This window comes from Pinus tabuliformis, chromosome Q (genome assembly GCF_031772625.1).
Source record: "Pinus tabuliformis cultivar Carrire ecotype Pingquan chromosome Q, CPIR1, whole genome shotgun sequence".
Taxonomy (NCBI): Eukaryota; Viridiplantae; Streptophyta; class Pinopsida; order Pinales; family Pinaceae; genus Pinus; species Pinus tabuliformis.
This window is the reverse complement of record NC_142296.1, coordinates 1,338,127,725-1,338,145,766: the sequence shown is the minus strand read 5'-3', so window position 1 is coordinate 1,338,145,766 and position 18,042 is coordinate 1,338,127,725. Positions and strand designations below refer to the sequence as shown.

General features: G+C 40.3%; 2 protein-coding genes across 7 annotated transcripts in view; one reads left to right on the top strand and one right to left on the bottom strand.

The window, feature by feature from the left end:
- Positions 1–18,042, top strand: part of LOC149224793 (uncharacterized) — a 132,851-nt gene that overhangs the window by 9,998 nt on the left and 104,811 nt on the right. For 2 of the 6 annotated variants that reach the window (XR_016249542.1, XM_089386267.1), the window contains one exon: positions 15,488–15,927. The exons of 2 other annotated variants lie outside the window; for them this stretch is intronic. Coding sequence is in view for 2 of the 4 variants with exons in the window: in XM_089386267.1 (XP_089242393.1) it covers positions 15,488–15,510 (23 nt within the window). In the remaining 2 variants the exon portion in view is untranslated. 2 more of the 6 variants (XR_016249543.1, XM_089386265.1) reach the window with 1 other exon arrangement.
- The window catches only part of PFK5 (phosphofructokinase 5), a 31,052-nt gene continuing 24,971 nt past the window's right edge, over positions 11,962–18,042 (bottom strand). The window contains exons 13-14 of the mRNA XM_089386263.1: positions 12,702–12,830; positions 11,962–12,477 (exon numbers count right to left, since the gene is read on the bottom strand). Coding sequence (XP_089242389.1) covers positions 12,310–12,477; positions 12,702–12,830 — 297 coding nt within the window. The 3' untranslated portion in view covers positions 11,962–12,309. The remainder of the gene's footprint in view (positions 12,478–12,701; positions 12,831–18,042) is intronic.

Below are 18,042 nucleotides of genomic sequence, written 5' to 3'. Positions count from 1 at the left end.
TTGGGGAAATAGCTCCATGTGAGCATTTTTCTATCCAAACATAAGCATCCACTCAAAGTAGGTGCACTCCTAAGCCCTAATGTCCATCCTAGACTCGCAGCTTCCAAAATGAGCACATAATCATCCACACAACACTCACCATAAGCATTAGTATCCAAACTATAAACAATATTTAATTATTTTATATATTGTCACCCTTCAACAACAAGGTTGACAACAATCCCACTTTCCAACATCTCTGTAACACTACCTCCCATCCCCCTAAACCTTCCAAGCTGAATGGAAGGTGTCACTTTATCCTATCCCAACCTCCATGCTCTCATTATGGAAATGGGGTTACAAAATTTCCTCCCTCTCCAAAGTTGGCGGAATCAGCTTTAGACTACACCATCACATGCAACTTGTGGATAGCTTTCCGGCAATATAAGTTTTATCAAAATCTGACACCGAGATCAAAAGTTATGGCCATTTAAAGTCTAGCCAATAATACTTTTTTGCGTCAGCAATGCCACATGGATCCTCCCATTGGCCTATATGGTACTGCCACATCACCCACAGCTTCCACTGTGGCTTTTGCCACATCATCACACCACCACACCCTCTGTGCCTTCGCATTAGCCCTTTGGTGTTACCCCACCAAGCCTCTAAGGTGTGAATTCCATGTTATGTGACAAGAGTATTTCCTATCTCATGGCTCCCATCTCTTGGGCCGCTACAAGGTTTCATCCACTTCAAACTCTCAGGCTACGATAGACACTTCCCCATCTATTGCCGAGAAGTTTCCCATTCCCAAGTCCTGTGAATCGCGGCTTGTCCTATGGACGTGCACTTTGAAACTCCCTAGGTCTGCGACCCGCGACGACAATTTTCTCCATCAAGTACCGAGAATATTTCTCGTCCCCCAGCTTTGACAATCGTAGCATGTCCCCTAAAGTGCACACTTGAACCTCCTGGGGTCCACGACCCATAATGACGTCATGTTAGCGTCATCCCACGATGATTTCATGTTGCCACATGGCCTCTTCTGAAGGCACCACATGTCACTCAATTATAGGCCACAAGGCCATCTCAAAATCCATTTTTGGTGGCCATGTGTCACGTCGTTTGTGTGCCATGTCAGTATTTCTTCCATGTCACACTGCAACATCAACAACCCCATCTTGGCCCAAGCAGGGCTAGGGCCTTATGCAAAACAACACTTCATTGTTATATGAGTTTTCGGGGTCCACTGTCCAACATGTGAGCCTCCACGTCCTAGGGTCCAATGACTGTGACGTGAAATTCCCCTTCCTCTAACAGAATACTTTTCGTCTTGCAGCTCCGGGCTCCCATCTACTGTGATTGCTACGATACAAAGCCCTTCTGGGAATCCATGGCCGCAACGTAAATCTAGATGTTAAGTAATGGGCGTACTTCCCGTCAAATGCCTCATTATACTTAGCAGCTTTCTCAGTTTGCCTCTTGCTCCTTCGCTGTAACAAATCGACAACAAGGACCATTTGCTCCCATACTTGGAGTTTTATGACCCCATGACCTCCTGCTCACAGGATTTACACGTCAGTCCCAAGGGGACAATACTCCGCATTTTCTCAGCGTTATTCACAGGTCTCCTCGACCTTTACCCAGGTCATTTAAGCATTCACACAGGCTTATAAGAGGAAAATGAGCATACAACCAATCTATTGGTTGATTAACCATCAACATGAGCATGTTAATACATAAACCATTTGCGAGCATAATAAATGATCCATGCAGGAGCATCTTGACATTACATGACTTATCAAGCCTTTACAAATCAGGTAACGACTCACAACACATTTCATTACAATACTTTGCATTCCAACACACACAGATAAACATTTCTCTTGAAAGCCACTCATCCAATACCATATAGCGACATAAGTAATCATCACATTACTTAGACAAGCATGACAGTGCAAGTAAATCACTTATTATGATTATACAAAGATCTCAACACCTTCTGAGCTAGATCTACCTCATATACACAATACCTAAGTCACACTCCTAATGAAGACATTGTTGGAATTTCTAAGTCTAATTGTTAGAAATCCTTCCTTTCTGATTTATTTCTTCCTTCTTGTTTTGTTAATTAACAAGTTATTTACCATGTAAATATTAAAAATAAATACAAGTACAATCTCAACACATACAAATCATCAACTGAAGGAAAAACAAGCACACAAGTGACACCGTTATTTTTGGACTAATGTCCCTGGAAAAACCCAATGCGGGAAAACCGGTGCAGCTATCTGAGGGTTTTATTATTAAGCAATTTCATAATACAATATGGGTGCCAGAAATGGCTCACCCAACAGAGAATGCCCTCAGCAGTAGTACCTCTCAGTCGGAGACAGATATCAGCCCCAATCTGCACCACGAAATCTCCCAGCGTCAACCTCTAGGGTCTGCATCAGCCTCTCTGGCCCAGTGTCTGCCCAGCGTCAGCCTCTCTGGGCTCTGCGTCAGCCTGTGGAGCCTCTGCGTCTCCCACGCTGGCCCTCCTCAAGCTTTGCAAGCTCCTGGCTGCCTCTGCGTGGCCTCTAGTTGGCTCTGCGTCAACCCTCTCCCGACTTCTGCGCTGATGCTCCCGGTACTATCTCTGCCTCTCTGCTACTGCATTCACTGCCCCTCAGTTGCAACTCTGATCACTCCTTCGATTTCCTCAGCAAGCCCTGCGCCAGAAAATCGAATTCTTGATCAACTCACTGTGTTCTCCAAGTGACCCTCAAGCCTCCTCTTATACTATTCTCATTGATAACTCAATGGCCAAGATTAAGTCCCTAGTCAATGGCTATAAGATTAGATCTGGCTTGATCCATGACTTTTGGACCATTCTAACTCAGTTTTATATTAATTCACATTAATATTTTATTTTCCCTAAGTTTACACTTAAAGACTCCATTAAAAATATTAATTATTTTAATATCTCCCAAACTGGTTAGATTCTGCCCAAACCATTTCTAGGTATTGGAGATCTCACGTGCTTTAGCCTCTCCACCAATTTTCGTGGCTAGAGCACATTTGATGCTACCCCAAATCAACACTCCCTCTTAGCAAGGACTATACTCTAGTAATACTCCTCACTGAGCATCACCCTGATCATCCGGCATCGGTCTTTGTGTTGATGCTAGGCATGTTGCCCAACACCCTCTGTACTACTACCCATGGCCCTGCCACTGCCACTGCTGCATCTATACAGCAACTCCCTCTGCATCCGTGCTACTGCCCATGGCCCTGCCACTGCCACTGTTGCATCTGCATTGCAATCCCTCTCATCGTGCTGCCCATAGCACTGCCACTGTTAATTGTTGCACTACAACTCGGTTACTGAGAAGTAAGTAACCGATATCCTAACTCTGACATCTCCATCAGTGCTGCTACTCCTCTTCGGGGCTCCCATAGCAAGGTATAATCCAACAGGCTGGGTACCTCGAGGATCATGCCCCTCATCGCCTATAGTCCGTCTGACTACAGCTCGATGTCTCCCCACTTTCTCTCACGAGGTGCATGAGCACTCATGGCACAGTTATCATCTGTCTCCACTTATTTCTCTGCCCTTGTTATCACAGCCTTGGGTCTCAGAAGCCATTCCCTTGCTCTTCTTCCTTGGACACTGGATCGCTTAGTGACCCAATTCCCCACAGTGGAAGCATTTGACCTTGGAGAGGTCCTTCTTCTTCTGTTTCTCTTGCTTTCCCTCAGATGCTAGGGCAGCATCCTCCTCTTCCTCCTTGATTCTAACCCCCTTGCCGATGCTTCCTGCCTTGGTTAGCCTTCTGATCTATTCTTAATGAAGAGTCGCCCACAGTTCCTTCCAATCTGGAAGGGTTGACCTGCCCAGTATGCTCTGGTCAAATACCTCCCAATCCTCTAAGACTGTGTTCAATGCGGTCCTCACCAACATCTCATCCAGCGTGGCCCCTATGGAAGTCAGTGGATCCCAAATCTCCTTCAATCGACTGAGGAAGGTGCCTATATGTTCTCCCTTCTACACCGCAACTAGTTTTCTAGTAGCATCTTCCTCTGCACGGAAGTATGCTAATACAATTTCGTCAGGGCCTCCTACATCGCAATTGTCGTGTCCTTTTCGGCAATATGTTGTACTACATGGTTCTTGACCCCGTCAAGGATGATGCTCTTGGCCCTCACCATTACCTCCTCGTACTTTTCGTTCTCATCCAGGTCAACTAGGATCGCTATCGTGTTCAAGGCGAAGTGCTTGAGACGATTTCTATCTAGAACAGACAAGATCCTGGCCTTCCAGACTACGAAGTTTGAGGCTCCGTCCAGTGTGTCCTGATCTCTTACCCCATTCATTGCCATTTCGCTGCTCCTCTTTAGACTCTCCCGAGTCTCTACTTCCCTCCTGGAAGTTCTCGGTGTGACTCCCTCTAAGCCTCGATTTCCCTCCTAGAAACCCCTCTGCCAATGTCAAGATGCCCACACTCCGATCGTTAGTGCAACTGCACCACTGATCTGTATTTCTTGGCTAGAAATCCTCGACAGCAACTCCCTCCTCCTTGGTCTTGCCCTGTTAGGTACTGCTCTAACCACAGTACCCCACCAGCTTCACTCTACAACTTACCCACAGCCTCCTATGCCCCAGCAAACTGAAGGTTAGAACCTCTAGGCTCTACACAATCCTGACACCAACAAAATCCGCACCTCTTGGCCACGAGCGTCAATCCTTTCTGACTAAGAAAGATGATCGGGCACTGCGTAGGTCAGGTCTGCTCCTCTCTACCACTACGCTAATCCTCTTCCCGGCTCGAACTAATGACGCAAGCACTACGTCACCCCTTCCTTGCTGCTTTTCCGCTAGGAACAACTTCTGCCCCTCGAGACAGCTGTTTCTATTGCTACTGCTCTGCTCGGTTGATGCCCTCAGTTATCCTGTGATTCGTAACCACCCTCTAATACCATGTTGGAATTTCTAAGTCTAACTGTTAAAAATCCTTCCTGTACTTTCTGATTTATTTCTTCCTACTTGTTCTGTTAATTAACAAGTTGTTTACCATGTAAATACTGAAAATAAATACAAGTACAATCTCAACACATACAAATCATCAACTGAAGGAAAAACAAGCACACAAGTGACACCGTTATTTTTGGACTAATGTCCTCGGAAAAACCCAATGCAAAAAAACCGGTGTAGCGATCTGAGGGTTTTATTATTAAGCAGTTTCAGAATACAATCTGGGTGCCAGAAATGGCTCACCCAACAGAGAATGCCCTCGATAGTAGTACCTCTCAGTCGGAGACAGATATCTGCCCCACGAAATCTCCCAGCGTCAACCTCTAGGGTCTGCATCAGACTCTCTGGCCCAGTGTCACCTCTCTGGGCTCTACATCAGCCTCTGCGTCTCCCACACTGGCCCTCCTGAGGCTCTGCGCAACTTCCGGCTACCTCTACATGGCCTCTGGCTGCTTCTGCGTGGTCTCTAGGTGGCTCAGCGTCAACCCTCTCCCGGCTTCTACGCTGATGCTCCCGTTACTATCACTGCTTCTCTACTACTACATTCACTGCCCCTCAGCGACAACTCTGATCACTCCTTTGATTTCCTCAGTAAGCCCTGCCCCAGAAAATCAAATTCTTGATCAACTCGGTGTGTTCTCCAAGTGACCCTCAAGCCTCCTCTTATACTTTTCTCATTGACAATTCAACGGCCGAGATTAAATCCCTAATCAACGGCTAATATTAGATCTGGCTTGATCCATGACTTTTGGCCATTCTAACTCAGTTTTATATTAATTCACATTAACATTTTAAAAATATTAATTATTTTAATATCTCTCAAACTGGTTAGATTCTGCCCAAACCATTTCTGGGTATTGGAGATCTCATGTGCTTTAGCCTTTCCACCAATTTTCGTGGCTAGAGCACATTCAATGCTACCCCAAATCAACAGACACCTACAACAAGGCCACAACAGTGAGCTACCCAAACCTTCAAGATATAAAGAGAACTAATGTTAGAGCTATTATGGACAATCCTAGATGGTCAAAGATCACCATTCGGGGACCTATCAGACAACCATGCAAAAATCCAAGAATGCCACAACCTCATGACTGAAGCATTCCCATAAACACCATGTTCATACAAGATAGCTACCCAACTCATAATCCTACCAACAAAGGATAACTAAATGAGTACAAGATAATAAAAGATATCCTAATTAGTGTAGACCACCAAGCATGCATACATCAACTCTCCTGCAATGATTCAACAAGATTAAATCCACCTAGCTCAAACAACTCATAATCACCATAACACATTAGATGGCCAGTCACCCTGGCTTTATGATGAACCAAACCTTATTACTTGAATATTACAAAAGATAATTGTTTGTCATTCATAATACAAGTATTTACAAGAAAATAAGCACTTATCTGATTTATACAAAGATGCTGGCAACTAGAGGAAAGACTTCAACTCTCCTCCTAGTCGTATGTTAATTTGCACTGCAATCTTTCTTGCAGATAACCACCCTCGAGGCAGATTTAGAACCTGATTAGTGAAGTGCTCAAGGGATATGAACTCCAGTCATATGCACATTTACATGGAAATCTAGAGTCCACAGTGCCTCCACCTAGCATCCACGAATCCAAAGCAAAGTGTCTCAACTCTCCACCCAACAAAACCAAATCAAGGAATCCAGAGCATCTAAAGCTCCACCCCACAATAGGTTCAAAGAATCTAGAACTACTATAGCTCCACTCCACAACCAGTTCATAGAATCTAGAGCGATAGTGCTCCGCCCACAACAACACAACAAGAGTCCAAAGATCCAAACATCTCCACCCACTTTGCACTTTAGGAATCCAGAACCACAGTGCCTCCACTTGTCTCCTACAAGAATCCATAGCACACTATGTGTTCCACCTGATAGCCTCCATGGGAATCTAGAGAGTTGGGCCTCTAGAGGACCAAGTATCCACCAACTCAAGAACATAGGAATCCAAAGCCCCTACTCCACTTGTTCGTGTCTCCTTAGTGCATCTTGCCTCTTCGTTGTTTGCTTCCTTTTTTTGTCCCAGGTGAGTTACACATTGTCCCCTTGTGTGTTGCCCAAGCCAACACATTCCACGAGCACTGGACAACTCCCATCCATGTGTGTAGGTGCCCTTACAACCTTGAAATGCTTGTACAAGACTTGTCTTCAATTTCCACATGAGATAGGTGACTATTAAATGCACCTTTGAGTTTGATCATTTCCCCAAGCAATTCCCCCAACAACACCTCCACTCAAGCTCTGAATTCGTGTCCTCTCCTAAGCCAGTCATTGTATTACATTTTCCACATTATTTACATGAATTTACAATTCATAATAATGTTTTCAAGAGAGATTAGTAGAGGGGTTGTCACAATGTCTTTTGTTGTCAACCTTACACAACACAAGGAATGGCATCTCTACCACTGCTAAACAATGTCTCGAACTATCCCACTCCTCTATTGTTGCAAAACAAGCTAGCCAAGGAAATCTGTAAAGTTGGAAGCTAGGAAGTCTTGGTTATAGCAATTACAAACACTCACAACCATGGTTTTCCAAATACACGGATAATAACGAGACATATGACAACACATACGTTGGGGCATAGTGCAATCTCAGCTCTAACAGATAGCATACCAATATGATCTCAACGTATGAGAATGGTCTCACAATGTACCAGCATGGTAGCATTCTCCTCCATAGTTTACCAACCAATTTCTTTGGCCTAACCGATGTCTCTCTCAATTTATGTGCATGGTCTCTCAGCGTACTTAAATCACAACCTCCTTTATGGTTTTTCCTCAAGGTGATAATGAATGAATTATTTTCAAGGATGGAATGAATTCCTTTCCAAGGCTTGCATGAATATATGACTTGCAAGAGACCATGTGCCCCTTCATAAAGCTTAGAAAATAAACATGAGGCAAATAACCCCTTCATAAAGCTTAGAAAATAATATAAAGGGATATGAAAGCATAGAAGCTAGATTCTTGGCAACCTCAATAAAATATTAATTTATTGACCACCCACCTATTTCCCCTCCCATTGTTTCATTGTGCCTCTTGACTCCAAGGTAGATATAACCTTAGTCACCAGATACGTTGAATTTGAAGCATTAAATTCGAAATTCGGCGTTTTTCAAGGGAAAACGAACATATTCGGCGTTTTTCAAGGGAAATTCGGCGTTTTTCAGACCTTGCAAGGGTTGGTCACCAAGTATCAAGCATTAAACATCACTTTTTTGTGGTCAAATCTCCAAATTTTCATTCCCTAGCTCTGCTAGTTATTTCTCTATAAGGCTGATCTGTTATTGGCATGTGTATGTGGGCTAACAAACTGTGGTTGCAGCAGTCATAAAGGTCTGATATTTGGTTTTGAGCTAACAATTGGTGAGTGCAGCTATTGAAAAATTGATCTATTCTGATATAAAATTTGATATTAAGCATTTAATAGTCTGATTATAAGGATAATCATGATAAAATTCACTCCATACCATTTCTCATATGCATATGATATATCTATCTTTAATATACATTTTTTTTTTCGAATTTCTATATGTCGAATTTTATCGACAAAATTTGAGTTGCCGAACTTTATTCGAATTTCATGGTCCTCGAACTCGAACCTGGTGACTAAGGATATAACACCAGGTGCACTTTTTTATATTATAATTATTTTTATATTTTATAAATTTCAGAGTAAACAAATGTAAACCACTTCCCCACTTTACCACATACTACTTTTACTACTTTTCAAGCCCATGCTTATAGGGGTATTACTGTTTAAAGTGTCTCTAATATTTCTTCTAACTTATTTGCATCCCTTCGAAAGCCATCGTAAAATTATCTCTATAATTGCACCAATTTTTTTGCTTCCAAAATTGCTCTAATGAGAACTTCATTAATCAATACAGTGAAAGAAACAAAAGACAAGCACTTCGTAATCCAGTTCACCACTTGAAGGCAAAATTGATATGAATCACAGTTATCAAAACCATGGGTCTCTCTCTTTTTCTCAGAATAGAATAATAAAAACTTAACAAAAACAAAATCCTCCCTATTGCATCTACTGCTAAGAATTCCCAATCTTTCATGAGATTTTATCTCCTCCTTTTTGCATCAACTGCTAGAGACCTTATATTTATGGCCAGAATTATCATGACTTAACCCTACCCGGGTTTTCTCTACTATGGTTTCCTGTTTTCCGAACTAGACCCTCCCTAGGGGCTTTATTCTGTGCATGGAACAAGTGAGATCTCCTTCCCAAAGAATTTAGAGAACCCTCCTTCACTACACTGCTTATACCACCTTCAACTCTTGCAGCTTCCACCTCCATGACTCCTGTTCCAGATCTTTATGGTAACATGGCTTATCATGGCTGAAGAGTCCTCCTTTGATGAGTGAGAATTAGAGCTAATCACTAACCCTTGTGCTCCCTCCGTTCAGTTTGAGTCAGATAAATCCACAACAAAGACATTTCCTTCCCTCCTAGTGATCATTTGGAACAAGAACCCACACCTATTTTCCTTTAATCCGCCTCCTAGATATTTTTAGTATACAGATCCTTGCATAGCCCCAACATAAGCCATTGGTCATTAGAAAGATTTAAAGGGTTCAAAACCTCTAAATTCACTGAATCAAGAGGAAAAAGAGCAGGCTTTCCCTGTAGACTCAGAATGATGAACAGGGATGGAATGCATCAGCATTGTATCTAACATTACCCTGTAGACTCTTCAATGGCATTTGAAGGATAAATTTCTCCATCTCCTCCTCCCACTAAGACTTCCGCAACTATTCACATTCTTTTGACATCAAGATCTACACTGATCAGAATTTCCTCCAAATCCTTTATATTGTGATATTTGCTAACCACCTAATTGCCTTCACCCAAGTCTTTTATAGGAATTCAGTGAAAGAATTCTCCATAGTGAAGGAATTCAGTGTAATTCCACCTTCCAACTTCATTTTTTATATCCTCTGGAGGCCCTTCCCTTAAATGCAGCTCTACCAGAATTTAAGCCATTGCTCTTATAAGCTTCTAAAACAATCATCCATTTCTACAAAAGAACCAGTGTTGCCTCCTATACCCTTAACTTTTAACCAGAGCTCCAATGGCAAATTCAGCAACTTAACCCAAATAAGTGAGGGAAATGTCTCTATTTGAGGATCAAAGCAAGGCATCCACTTTTTTCAAAGATATGATGATGGACCCTAGAACCCTCTCATAACAAATCTCTTGACTACAAGTTTCTTGGAACTAAAGACGAAACACAGCGACCATTTGACAAGAATATGAAACTCTTATGAATAACCAAGAAGCAGTTTAATTGCTCTAATTTCTTATCTACAATTTTCCTCTCATAGAACTGTCCAGTTAGGGCTTTAATCTCTCCATTTCAAGCACTTTATAGATAAGAATGTCTTTCCCATTCACCAACTCTCCCTATTGCTTCTCAGCATAACACATTCCATCTTTTCTTCCCTGACTTTAACGTTCATTTCACAGATCCCTTTCTCCTGTCTCCATTCTAGTAACAGTCAAACCCTATCGACTCTTCTAAATCCAAGCTTCTATCCACAAAGCATCTGCCTCTTCCAAGTGATCAATACCCCCTCTGATCTTCCCTCCCTACACAGGTTTACCACACTTACCTGACAGACGCATAGAGGGATCGGAGCTCACTTTACCTCCAATCTTGTCACTGATAACTGTAAGGTTCACTTTTGCTGCCAAGGAAAGAGGAATGTCAGTACTGCTACATCACATTAAGGATTCTGTTGTTTCCTCCTTGGAAACATAAACTTATATGCCCCCAAGTTCCTCTAAAGAGTCTAGCTCTATACCAAACACATTGAGAACATATAGATTGCACGTGGCTCTGCTGAAAAATCTATGGCTCCTCTTTAGACTCCGTCTATTTTTAGATTCACCCTTATCTATACAAGACTCCCACGTTGCTTGTTTCTTAAACTTGCTGATTAAATATACTTTACACAAATTAAGATTCACCTATGTGGACATACATGAGAGAATAGATTCCTCCAACATGTCTGAAATGGTAAACCAGTCAGATTGTGGAAAACCTGTGAGCATGCATGTATTATATAAACATTTCCTATGATGTGCAATGGAACAAAAACTTCACGCATAACTATATATTGTAACCTATTCATTAAGATTGCCTTATGCCAAGGTAAGAATTTTATATAGCTGAGCCCATATTGTTATTCTCTGTTTTCCAAGGACATCCGCTGCTCTGAGAACTAAAAAGGAACAGCAACATTTGAAACATTTATATAGATAGATAATCCCTTCCACGAGGAAAGTGCATTAATATCCTAGATTTTGCACACCTTGCATCAAACACCGAGAGAAGTGAAACTCAGTACACAAGGATATCAATTCTTAACAAAAGATCAAACAGGGGTCTTAAGAAAAGTGACCGGTATCATTAATTTTTCATTCCAAAAGCTTGTTTATAAACTCAATGGTGTGTAGGGGCAGTGGGGTGGAGATTGGGATTACTATTTCAGTCAAATCATTTATTTAAAAACTTGTATTTGATTAAAAAAATACTAGAAATGACCTCGTATGAGACAGTTGAATAGGACATTATTCCCAGCTGAACCATCTTTAGGCATTTTAGGTAATGAATCTCATAAGAATTTAAACCTTTGTCTCTTAGTCGTATTCATTTGAGAATCTGTCAAACAAATTTTGAACTTCATATCTGGATCCAGTGCATCTTAGAACATACTTTATATGTGCAGCCATGACAAAACTCGATGGAATGGCATGACAAGTGTGAGAAGAAGCATCTTTGTTTGACAACATATGTAGCCTTTGGATTATTATATGTGCAGCCATGACAAAACTCAATGGAATGGGCTTGACAAGTGTGAGAAGAAGCATCTTTGATTGACAACACATGTAGCCTTTGGAAATAATCTGCCATAGTTAAAGCTTCATATAATTTTTTATTTGCCAAATGGTGCATGTGTAATGTAATTTCTAGGCACGACAACCAGTCCCTTGACACTTTGATCTAAGATGCAGGTAATATTATTGACCTGAAAGATTTTGAGAATCGTTACATATATTATATAATATATATATCGATCACATGAAACAGTCTTCAGCTCAGTGTTACAAAAATTGTTATTACCGCAAATACAAAATCTTAGGCCATATATTTGGAAAAGTTGAGATAGGCAATAACTATATGATGACATCCTAGCATGTCTTAAATTTGTTAACAGCAAAAATGGATTGAGACAGGATCCTCCAGTTGCTTGGATCAGTAGAAATCAGGTTGTCCAGTTGAAGTTAAACAACGATGCCACATACGGCTGTTTGGATCTACATTTCTTGCATATTGAATGACTTCAGGAATGGGAAGATACACATAGTGGGTATTGCATATGCCTACTGTAATGCCACTGAATCCAGCAAAAGCGCCATGAACCTGCACAGCGTGAAAATACAAGTCATTGGTTTACCCAAAAGTTAAGTAATGTGATCTGCGTAAAATCATTGCTGTTAGAAATGATTTTAGTTGCACTGGCATCTCTTCCCGTGGATACAGAGTGCAAGATCAACATCTTAGGTTCGCACAGTATTTCTCTGTAACAGGGAAAACTATAGTGCAAATCTGTGGCATTGCCAATACACTAACAAATAAAGTCTTACCGCATTTTGACCAAGCACCGTACATAAAATCCCATCAGAGGCATTTGCACGGCAGGCACGTATCATATAGGTTGGATCTATGTATTTCACATCTGCTGGAATGTTGATGCTCTTAAAGTATTTTTTAATCTGAAAACCATTTAGAGTTCAATCAGTGCCATCAGTTTCCAACAAAGCAAAATTTGAAATCAATAAAGCAATCAAATATGATCAAAACTACAAATAACCTTTTTAAATCAAGTTTCTGTAGAAATCAGGTTCTTTCTTCCCAACCTAATGATCTAATAGTAAAGACTACAGTACAAGCTTAGGTTCAACACTCAGGGTAGCTCTGCAATTGTATAGAGTTGAAGATGGTTAGGCTGATTAGTACTATTTAATTTATCTTTTGGTTGAACAGGTCGTAATATGTAATTTAGTAGGCATCATCATTAAAACAGAAATGTCTCTGTAGGCTGGCTGATGTGCTGCTCGGTAAATTGTTAACACTGTATGACCTGGACAGTAACCTAACATCATTGGCATGTTTTGGTACCTGAATGCTGAGAATATATATATTGTTTCTTGCCTAGAAGAAATCCCATTATTATGCTCAACAGTGAAGAAATTAAGTTTGGATGCCAAGTTTTGTGTTAATGTGGGCTAGACATATATTAAGGGTCATTTAACCTTAGAATAGGGTAGCTCTATTCAGATTGATAGCCTCTGAGGGCACACCCCAAATAACCCTAGTGTCAAATATTTATATATTTTTGCGGATAAGCTCTGTTGCCAAGTATGTGATTCTAGGCCCCTTGTTTAAGTTGACAACAGATTTTCTATTATTAGTTTATTAGTTTCTTGTTTTTTGCATAGGCGTGTGCAATGAGGGTAAGCAGAGTTTTGATCTTACAGGGATTGATTCAAAGCCATGTTGGGTCAAGACTCAAGAGCAATGACCATACTACCTTTAGATAATTCTTGGCTGGAGTTGACGTCCTGATTTGAGCACAGGACAACAATGCAGAAATCACTCACTCAAGAAGATTGCCAGATCTTTAAACGTTGTACTAGCCTACTAGGCTCTAAAATCTATTAGCTACATATAGTACTGTTAGAGAGGGATCATCTTTGAAAAAGTCTCTAATATCTATAGATGCTCCAGCGCACAGAATCCGTTCATACCTACATCAATGCATTGATGCATTGGAACCGTACCTATACCTGCAGCCTGTGCAATAATAAGATAACTGCATGCTAATGGCCTGAAAGCAAAAGTTGGTGATGTTGACACTCTTGCAAATTACATAAATCACTTCAAGAGAGCTTAAAGGAGAATCCCAAAGAAGGCTGAATTACAAAGCTTTTAAAATCCCCTAAACTTAAGGCTTTGATACTGACTGATATGATCATAGAACAACAATGCATGAACCATTAACCCAAGAAAAACCTGATGGTAAGTATACAAGTAACAAAAGGAAAGTCGGAACAATACACATGTTATACAGTCATTTGTATTTGGCCTTATATATATATATATATATAGGTGTACGAAACTGTTGGAGAGGGATCATCTCTGACAAAGTCTTCAATAAAGTAGTTGAGTGATCATTTTGGACTATGTCAACCAAAAAGAAAAGGTGAAGCTGTACTATAGTACAAAAAAAGATAAAGTGTGCTAAAGTTCAAATGATATCATGTACAAATATAATACATGCTTGAACACATCTACTAGACAATGTTTCATCATGTCCATACTTGCTCAAGAGAATATCTATATGTTGTCAACGATTCATTACTTCTGTCCTATCTCAAATTTGTATTGATTGTTTAGAATGTTGTTTTGATTCTTGAAGGTTCACTTTGCAGTATTTTCAGAATATTTAATTGCTGTGGTTACTTTTACTGTTGCCAAAATTACTGCTTTTATTACGAAGTATCTTAAACCTATTTTTGTTACAAGCATACCTGCCTGTATTTGGTCTGTTATTTCAGTAATGTCAGTATGCCCTCAGATAGTTTCTAGGCTTAATAGTTCAGTCTGCGATGATATATTTTATGGTTTCATAACAGTTGTATCAGAGAAATTTCTTGGCCTTGTGGGTGGACACCATAAATGGCCAGCTTACGTAGATAGAGAGAAGCTATAGGAACAGAGGTCAAACATTTATTAGCCCTCAATGATCAATGATGAATATCCAAGCATTTGGTAAACTTAAAACAAAGAAGTTTCTGAAGGTTTTTCAAAGATGTTCAGCTATGTGAAGAAGATCAGAGAGCAAATTCTTGGAACCCGCTTCCAAGAGCAACGATATTATGTGTGACAGTGATAATTCTCATATCCATGATTGACTATGTAAATCTATTATAGAAAACGCAACTTTAGATGCAGAAAGTTGTGGTCTAAAATGTAAAAAATGGGAATAAGACAAATATTGGCACAATCAAAAGATAACTATGTTTTTGAGTTATATTGTGAATGTTTTGGCTATGGAGAGCTTTCCTGTGACTGAAATATTGTTTACAATCTGAATATAGTCGAGCAAAAGATGGTGATTACTTATATTGAAAGGATAAAGATAATAGGACATGTAAGGAGGAAGTCTTTATGGTACAAGATTATTTCGGATGCTAAAAAATAGCTCCTAAAATCAAAAATATTTTGGAAGTGCACATTTATAGAGCCAATTATAGGAGTGTTATTCTTTCCAGTAAGCGAAATTCTGTCCATCAGATTTGCTATTCATGACAAAGTGTTCTCAGTCATGCATCATACATGTCTTGATGATTGTTTGTTTGAATCTCAGGTGTTCTGACAGAGAAAAAGTAAAGGAAACAGTGAGCTCAAATCTAAGTTCACTACTTTTGCTAACCAAGAGTGTTGATGATGCTTCATTGTTCAGAGTACCTTCAGACTTATCCTCTATAACATACCAATGTTATCAGAACCAGACCAAACCGGTCTGAACTGGCCAGTCCAACTGGTTGGAGGGCAAAACCTGTTCAGACCAGTGAACCAAACCGTTTTTGGCCAGTTCTTGTACAAAACCAGCCATAACGAACCGGGTGGTTTTGTACAATGCCACCAAGGACCCTTCGAATGCATTTTTTTTAAAACAATGATTTATGACGGGAAGCCGGTTTTTGTATGAAACCAGCCGGTTTTGTACAATGCTGCCAAGGACCCTTTGAACGCAATTTTTTTTTAAATAATGATTTATGACAAGGGAAGCCTAGTATTTGACCATATTGCCCTACTAATGCTATGCAATTCATGGAAATGTTAAATTCTTAAAGTAAAATTACTTAAATTTTTAACATTACCATGATTTGAATTTCATATAGAAAAAGTAGAATTTTAGAATTTTCCAAGATTTCAGGATTGGGGGATTGCAATGCTCCCATTAGATTTTTTCATGTACGAGGGTATGAAACTAATATTTAAGCAAAAGAATCAAACCCTCTATGTAACTTGATGTTAGTGGCATTGGTTGTCAAACTCTTCTATCATGACCCTACTAAATAATACCCATCACTCAAACAAAGTCTTGACTTGAATTATTTTAATGCATGATTTTTTTGGATGCTAGAGGCCATTTGGAGCTTGTTTGTTCGGTTTAAATATGGATTGTGCTCGGTGCTATTTTGGTTATGTGCACCCTTACATGCTACATAAATGAGAAATTTTGCTTATTTGTGTATAAATGGTTTGGATTCATATGGATGCACATTAATATATATATTTTTCTTGAAAATTTTAATATTTTGTGTTTTTGTTTGACCATTTTTTTACTGGTTTTGGTCCGGTTCTGACCAGTTCCTGGTCCGACGGTTTACTGGTTCAATGACCGGTCTGGTTCTGATAACACTGTAACAATACCCATTACCCTATGTCCTATTTCGAGAATATGGGGTACTTGGAAACACCAAATTTTATCCCATTTTATTACTTTGATATCATTACCCACAGACCTGCTACTAATTAATTAACACATACAGGCAACAAACGCAGGGTTATGCAATAATGTTAATTTTAGGTATGTTCTATGCTTGGAGCAATTTACTGGTATTTTTATATTAGCTCAATGACAATATTCAGATAAGCAATCACATCAGCATGATAGTAAAGTGCATATAGAACATATACATAAACAGTAGAAGACAAGCCAAGACAAGAGGACACAAGATGTGGCACCAGCCAGGGACAAACCCCAATGTGGGGAAACCCTTCATCAATTCTTCTTATATTCTTCAATAGTTCAACAGAGAGAGAGAGAGAGTACAATGATTTGAACTCAATACTTGACTTGCAAAATAGGAGATCAAAGATCTTCTCCATAACGTTGACACAATGAAGTTGCAGATCTGATACCAAGGACTGAAGATATGCAGTAGATGATAGGCTTAGAACAGCTCAACCAATTACCCAAAATACTGAGGCTTTCCTTCAATGAGATTCTCCTTCCTTTGCTGTTTCAATGATCATGACAAGGCTGCTAATCTGGCACCTTTCATATGCTGCAAGGACTGGTGCATATCTTGGCAAACCTGATCACTGGTTAGGGCACAAACTCAGTGTGCTACAACACCCTAAACACACCCCACAATCCACCTATTTACTGCAGATAGCCTTCATACAATCCTCCAATGATACGCTGCCTTATAGGGTTGCTTACCTTCTGAATGCAGCTACTAAAAGGCCTCCAACTACTGGCTATGGCCTGCGGCCTAGCCCAACAGTGGACTGCAACTTAGGTTCCTTCAAACAGTGATCCAAACAACCCTTACACAGCAGCCCCTAGCTCCTCCTTTGAGCGGATTCTCCTGCCCAGCATACCGAGTTCAAGAACAGCTTGATCATGCCCAAAACAGTCCACTGTCACCTACAACAATATGGATTTATCATTCATCATGAGTGGCTTAGGTGATTGCAGCTTGGTCTCTTTTGAGCTATGTATGAGGTCTCCTTCTAGGTTGCAACTAGGTCTCCATCTTGCTATGACTAAGCCTTCTTTTGACTGCGTTTAGAACAGCTTTTGACCAGCAAATTATGTCTCCTCCAATAACTGCGTATTAGAGTTTAATTGTTGCAGAGTTAGGGTCACTCTTTAGCTGTGAATTAGGGCTCAATAGACTTCGGATATAGGCCTTCTTAAGCTGTGGATTAGGGCTCCTTTGGACAGCGTAGGAGCCTCTCTTCACTGTGGTTTTATCCCCTTTAGGACAGAGAATTAGGGCTTCCTTTAATCTGCGGCTAGCGCATCTCTAGTTCTGCGTCTAGGGCTCTCTTAGAAGACCCTTTCTTCACTGTGTCTAGGGCTTCTCCCTCTAGATCTCTCTAGCCACCAAACCCAAAAGAGTG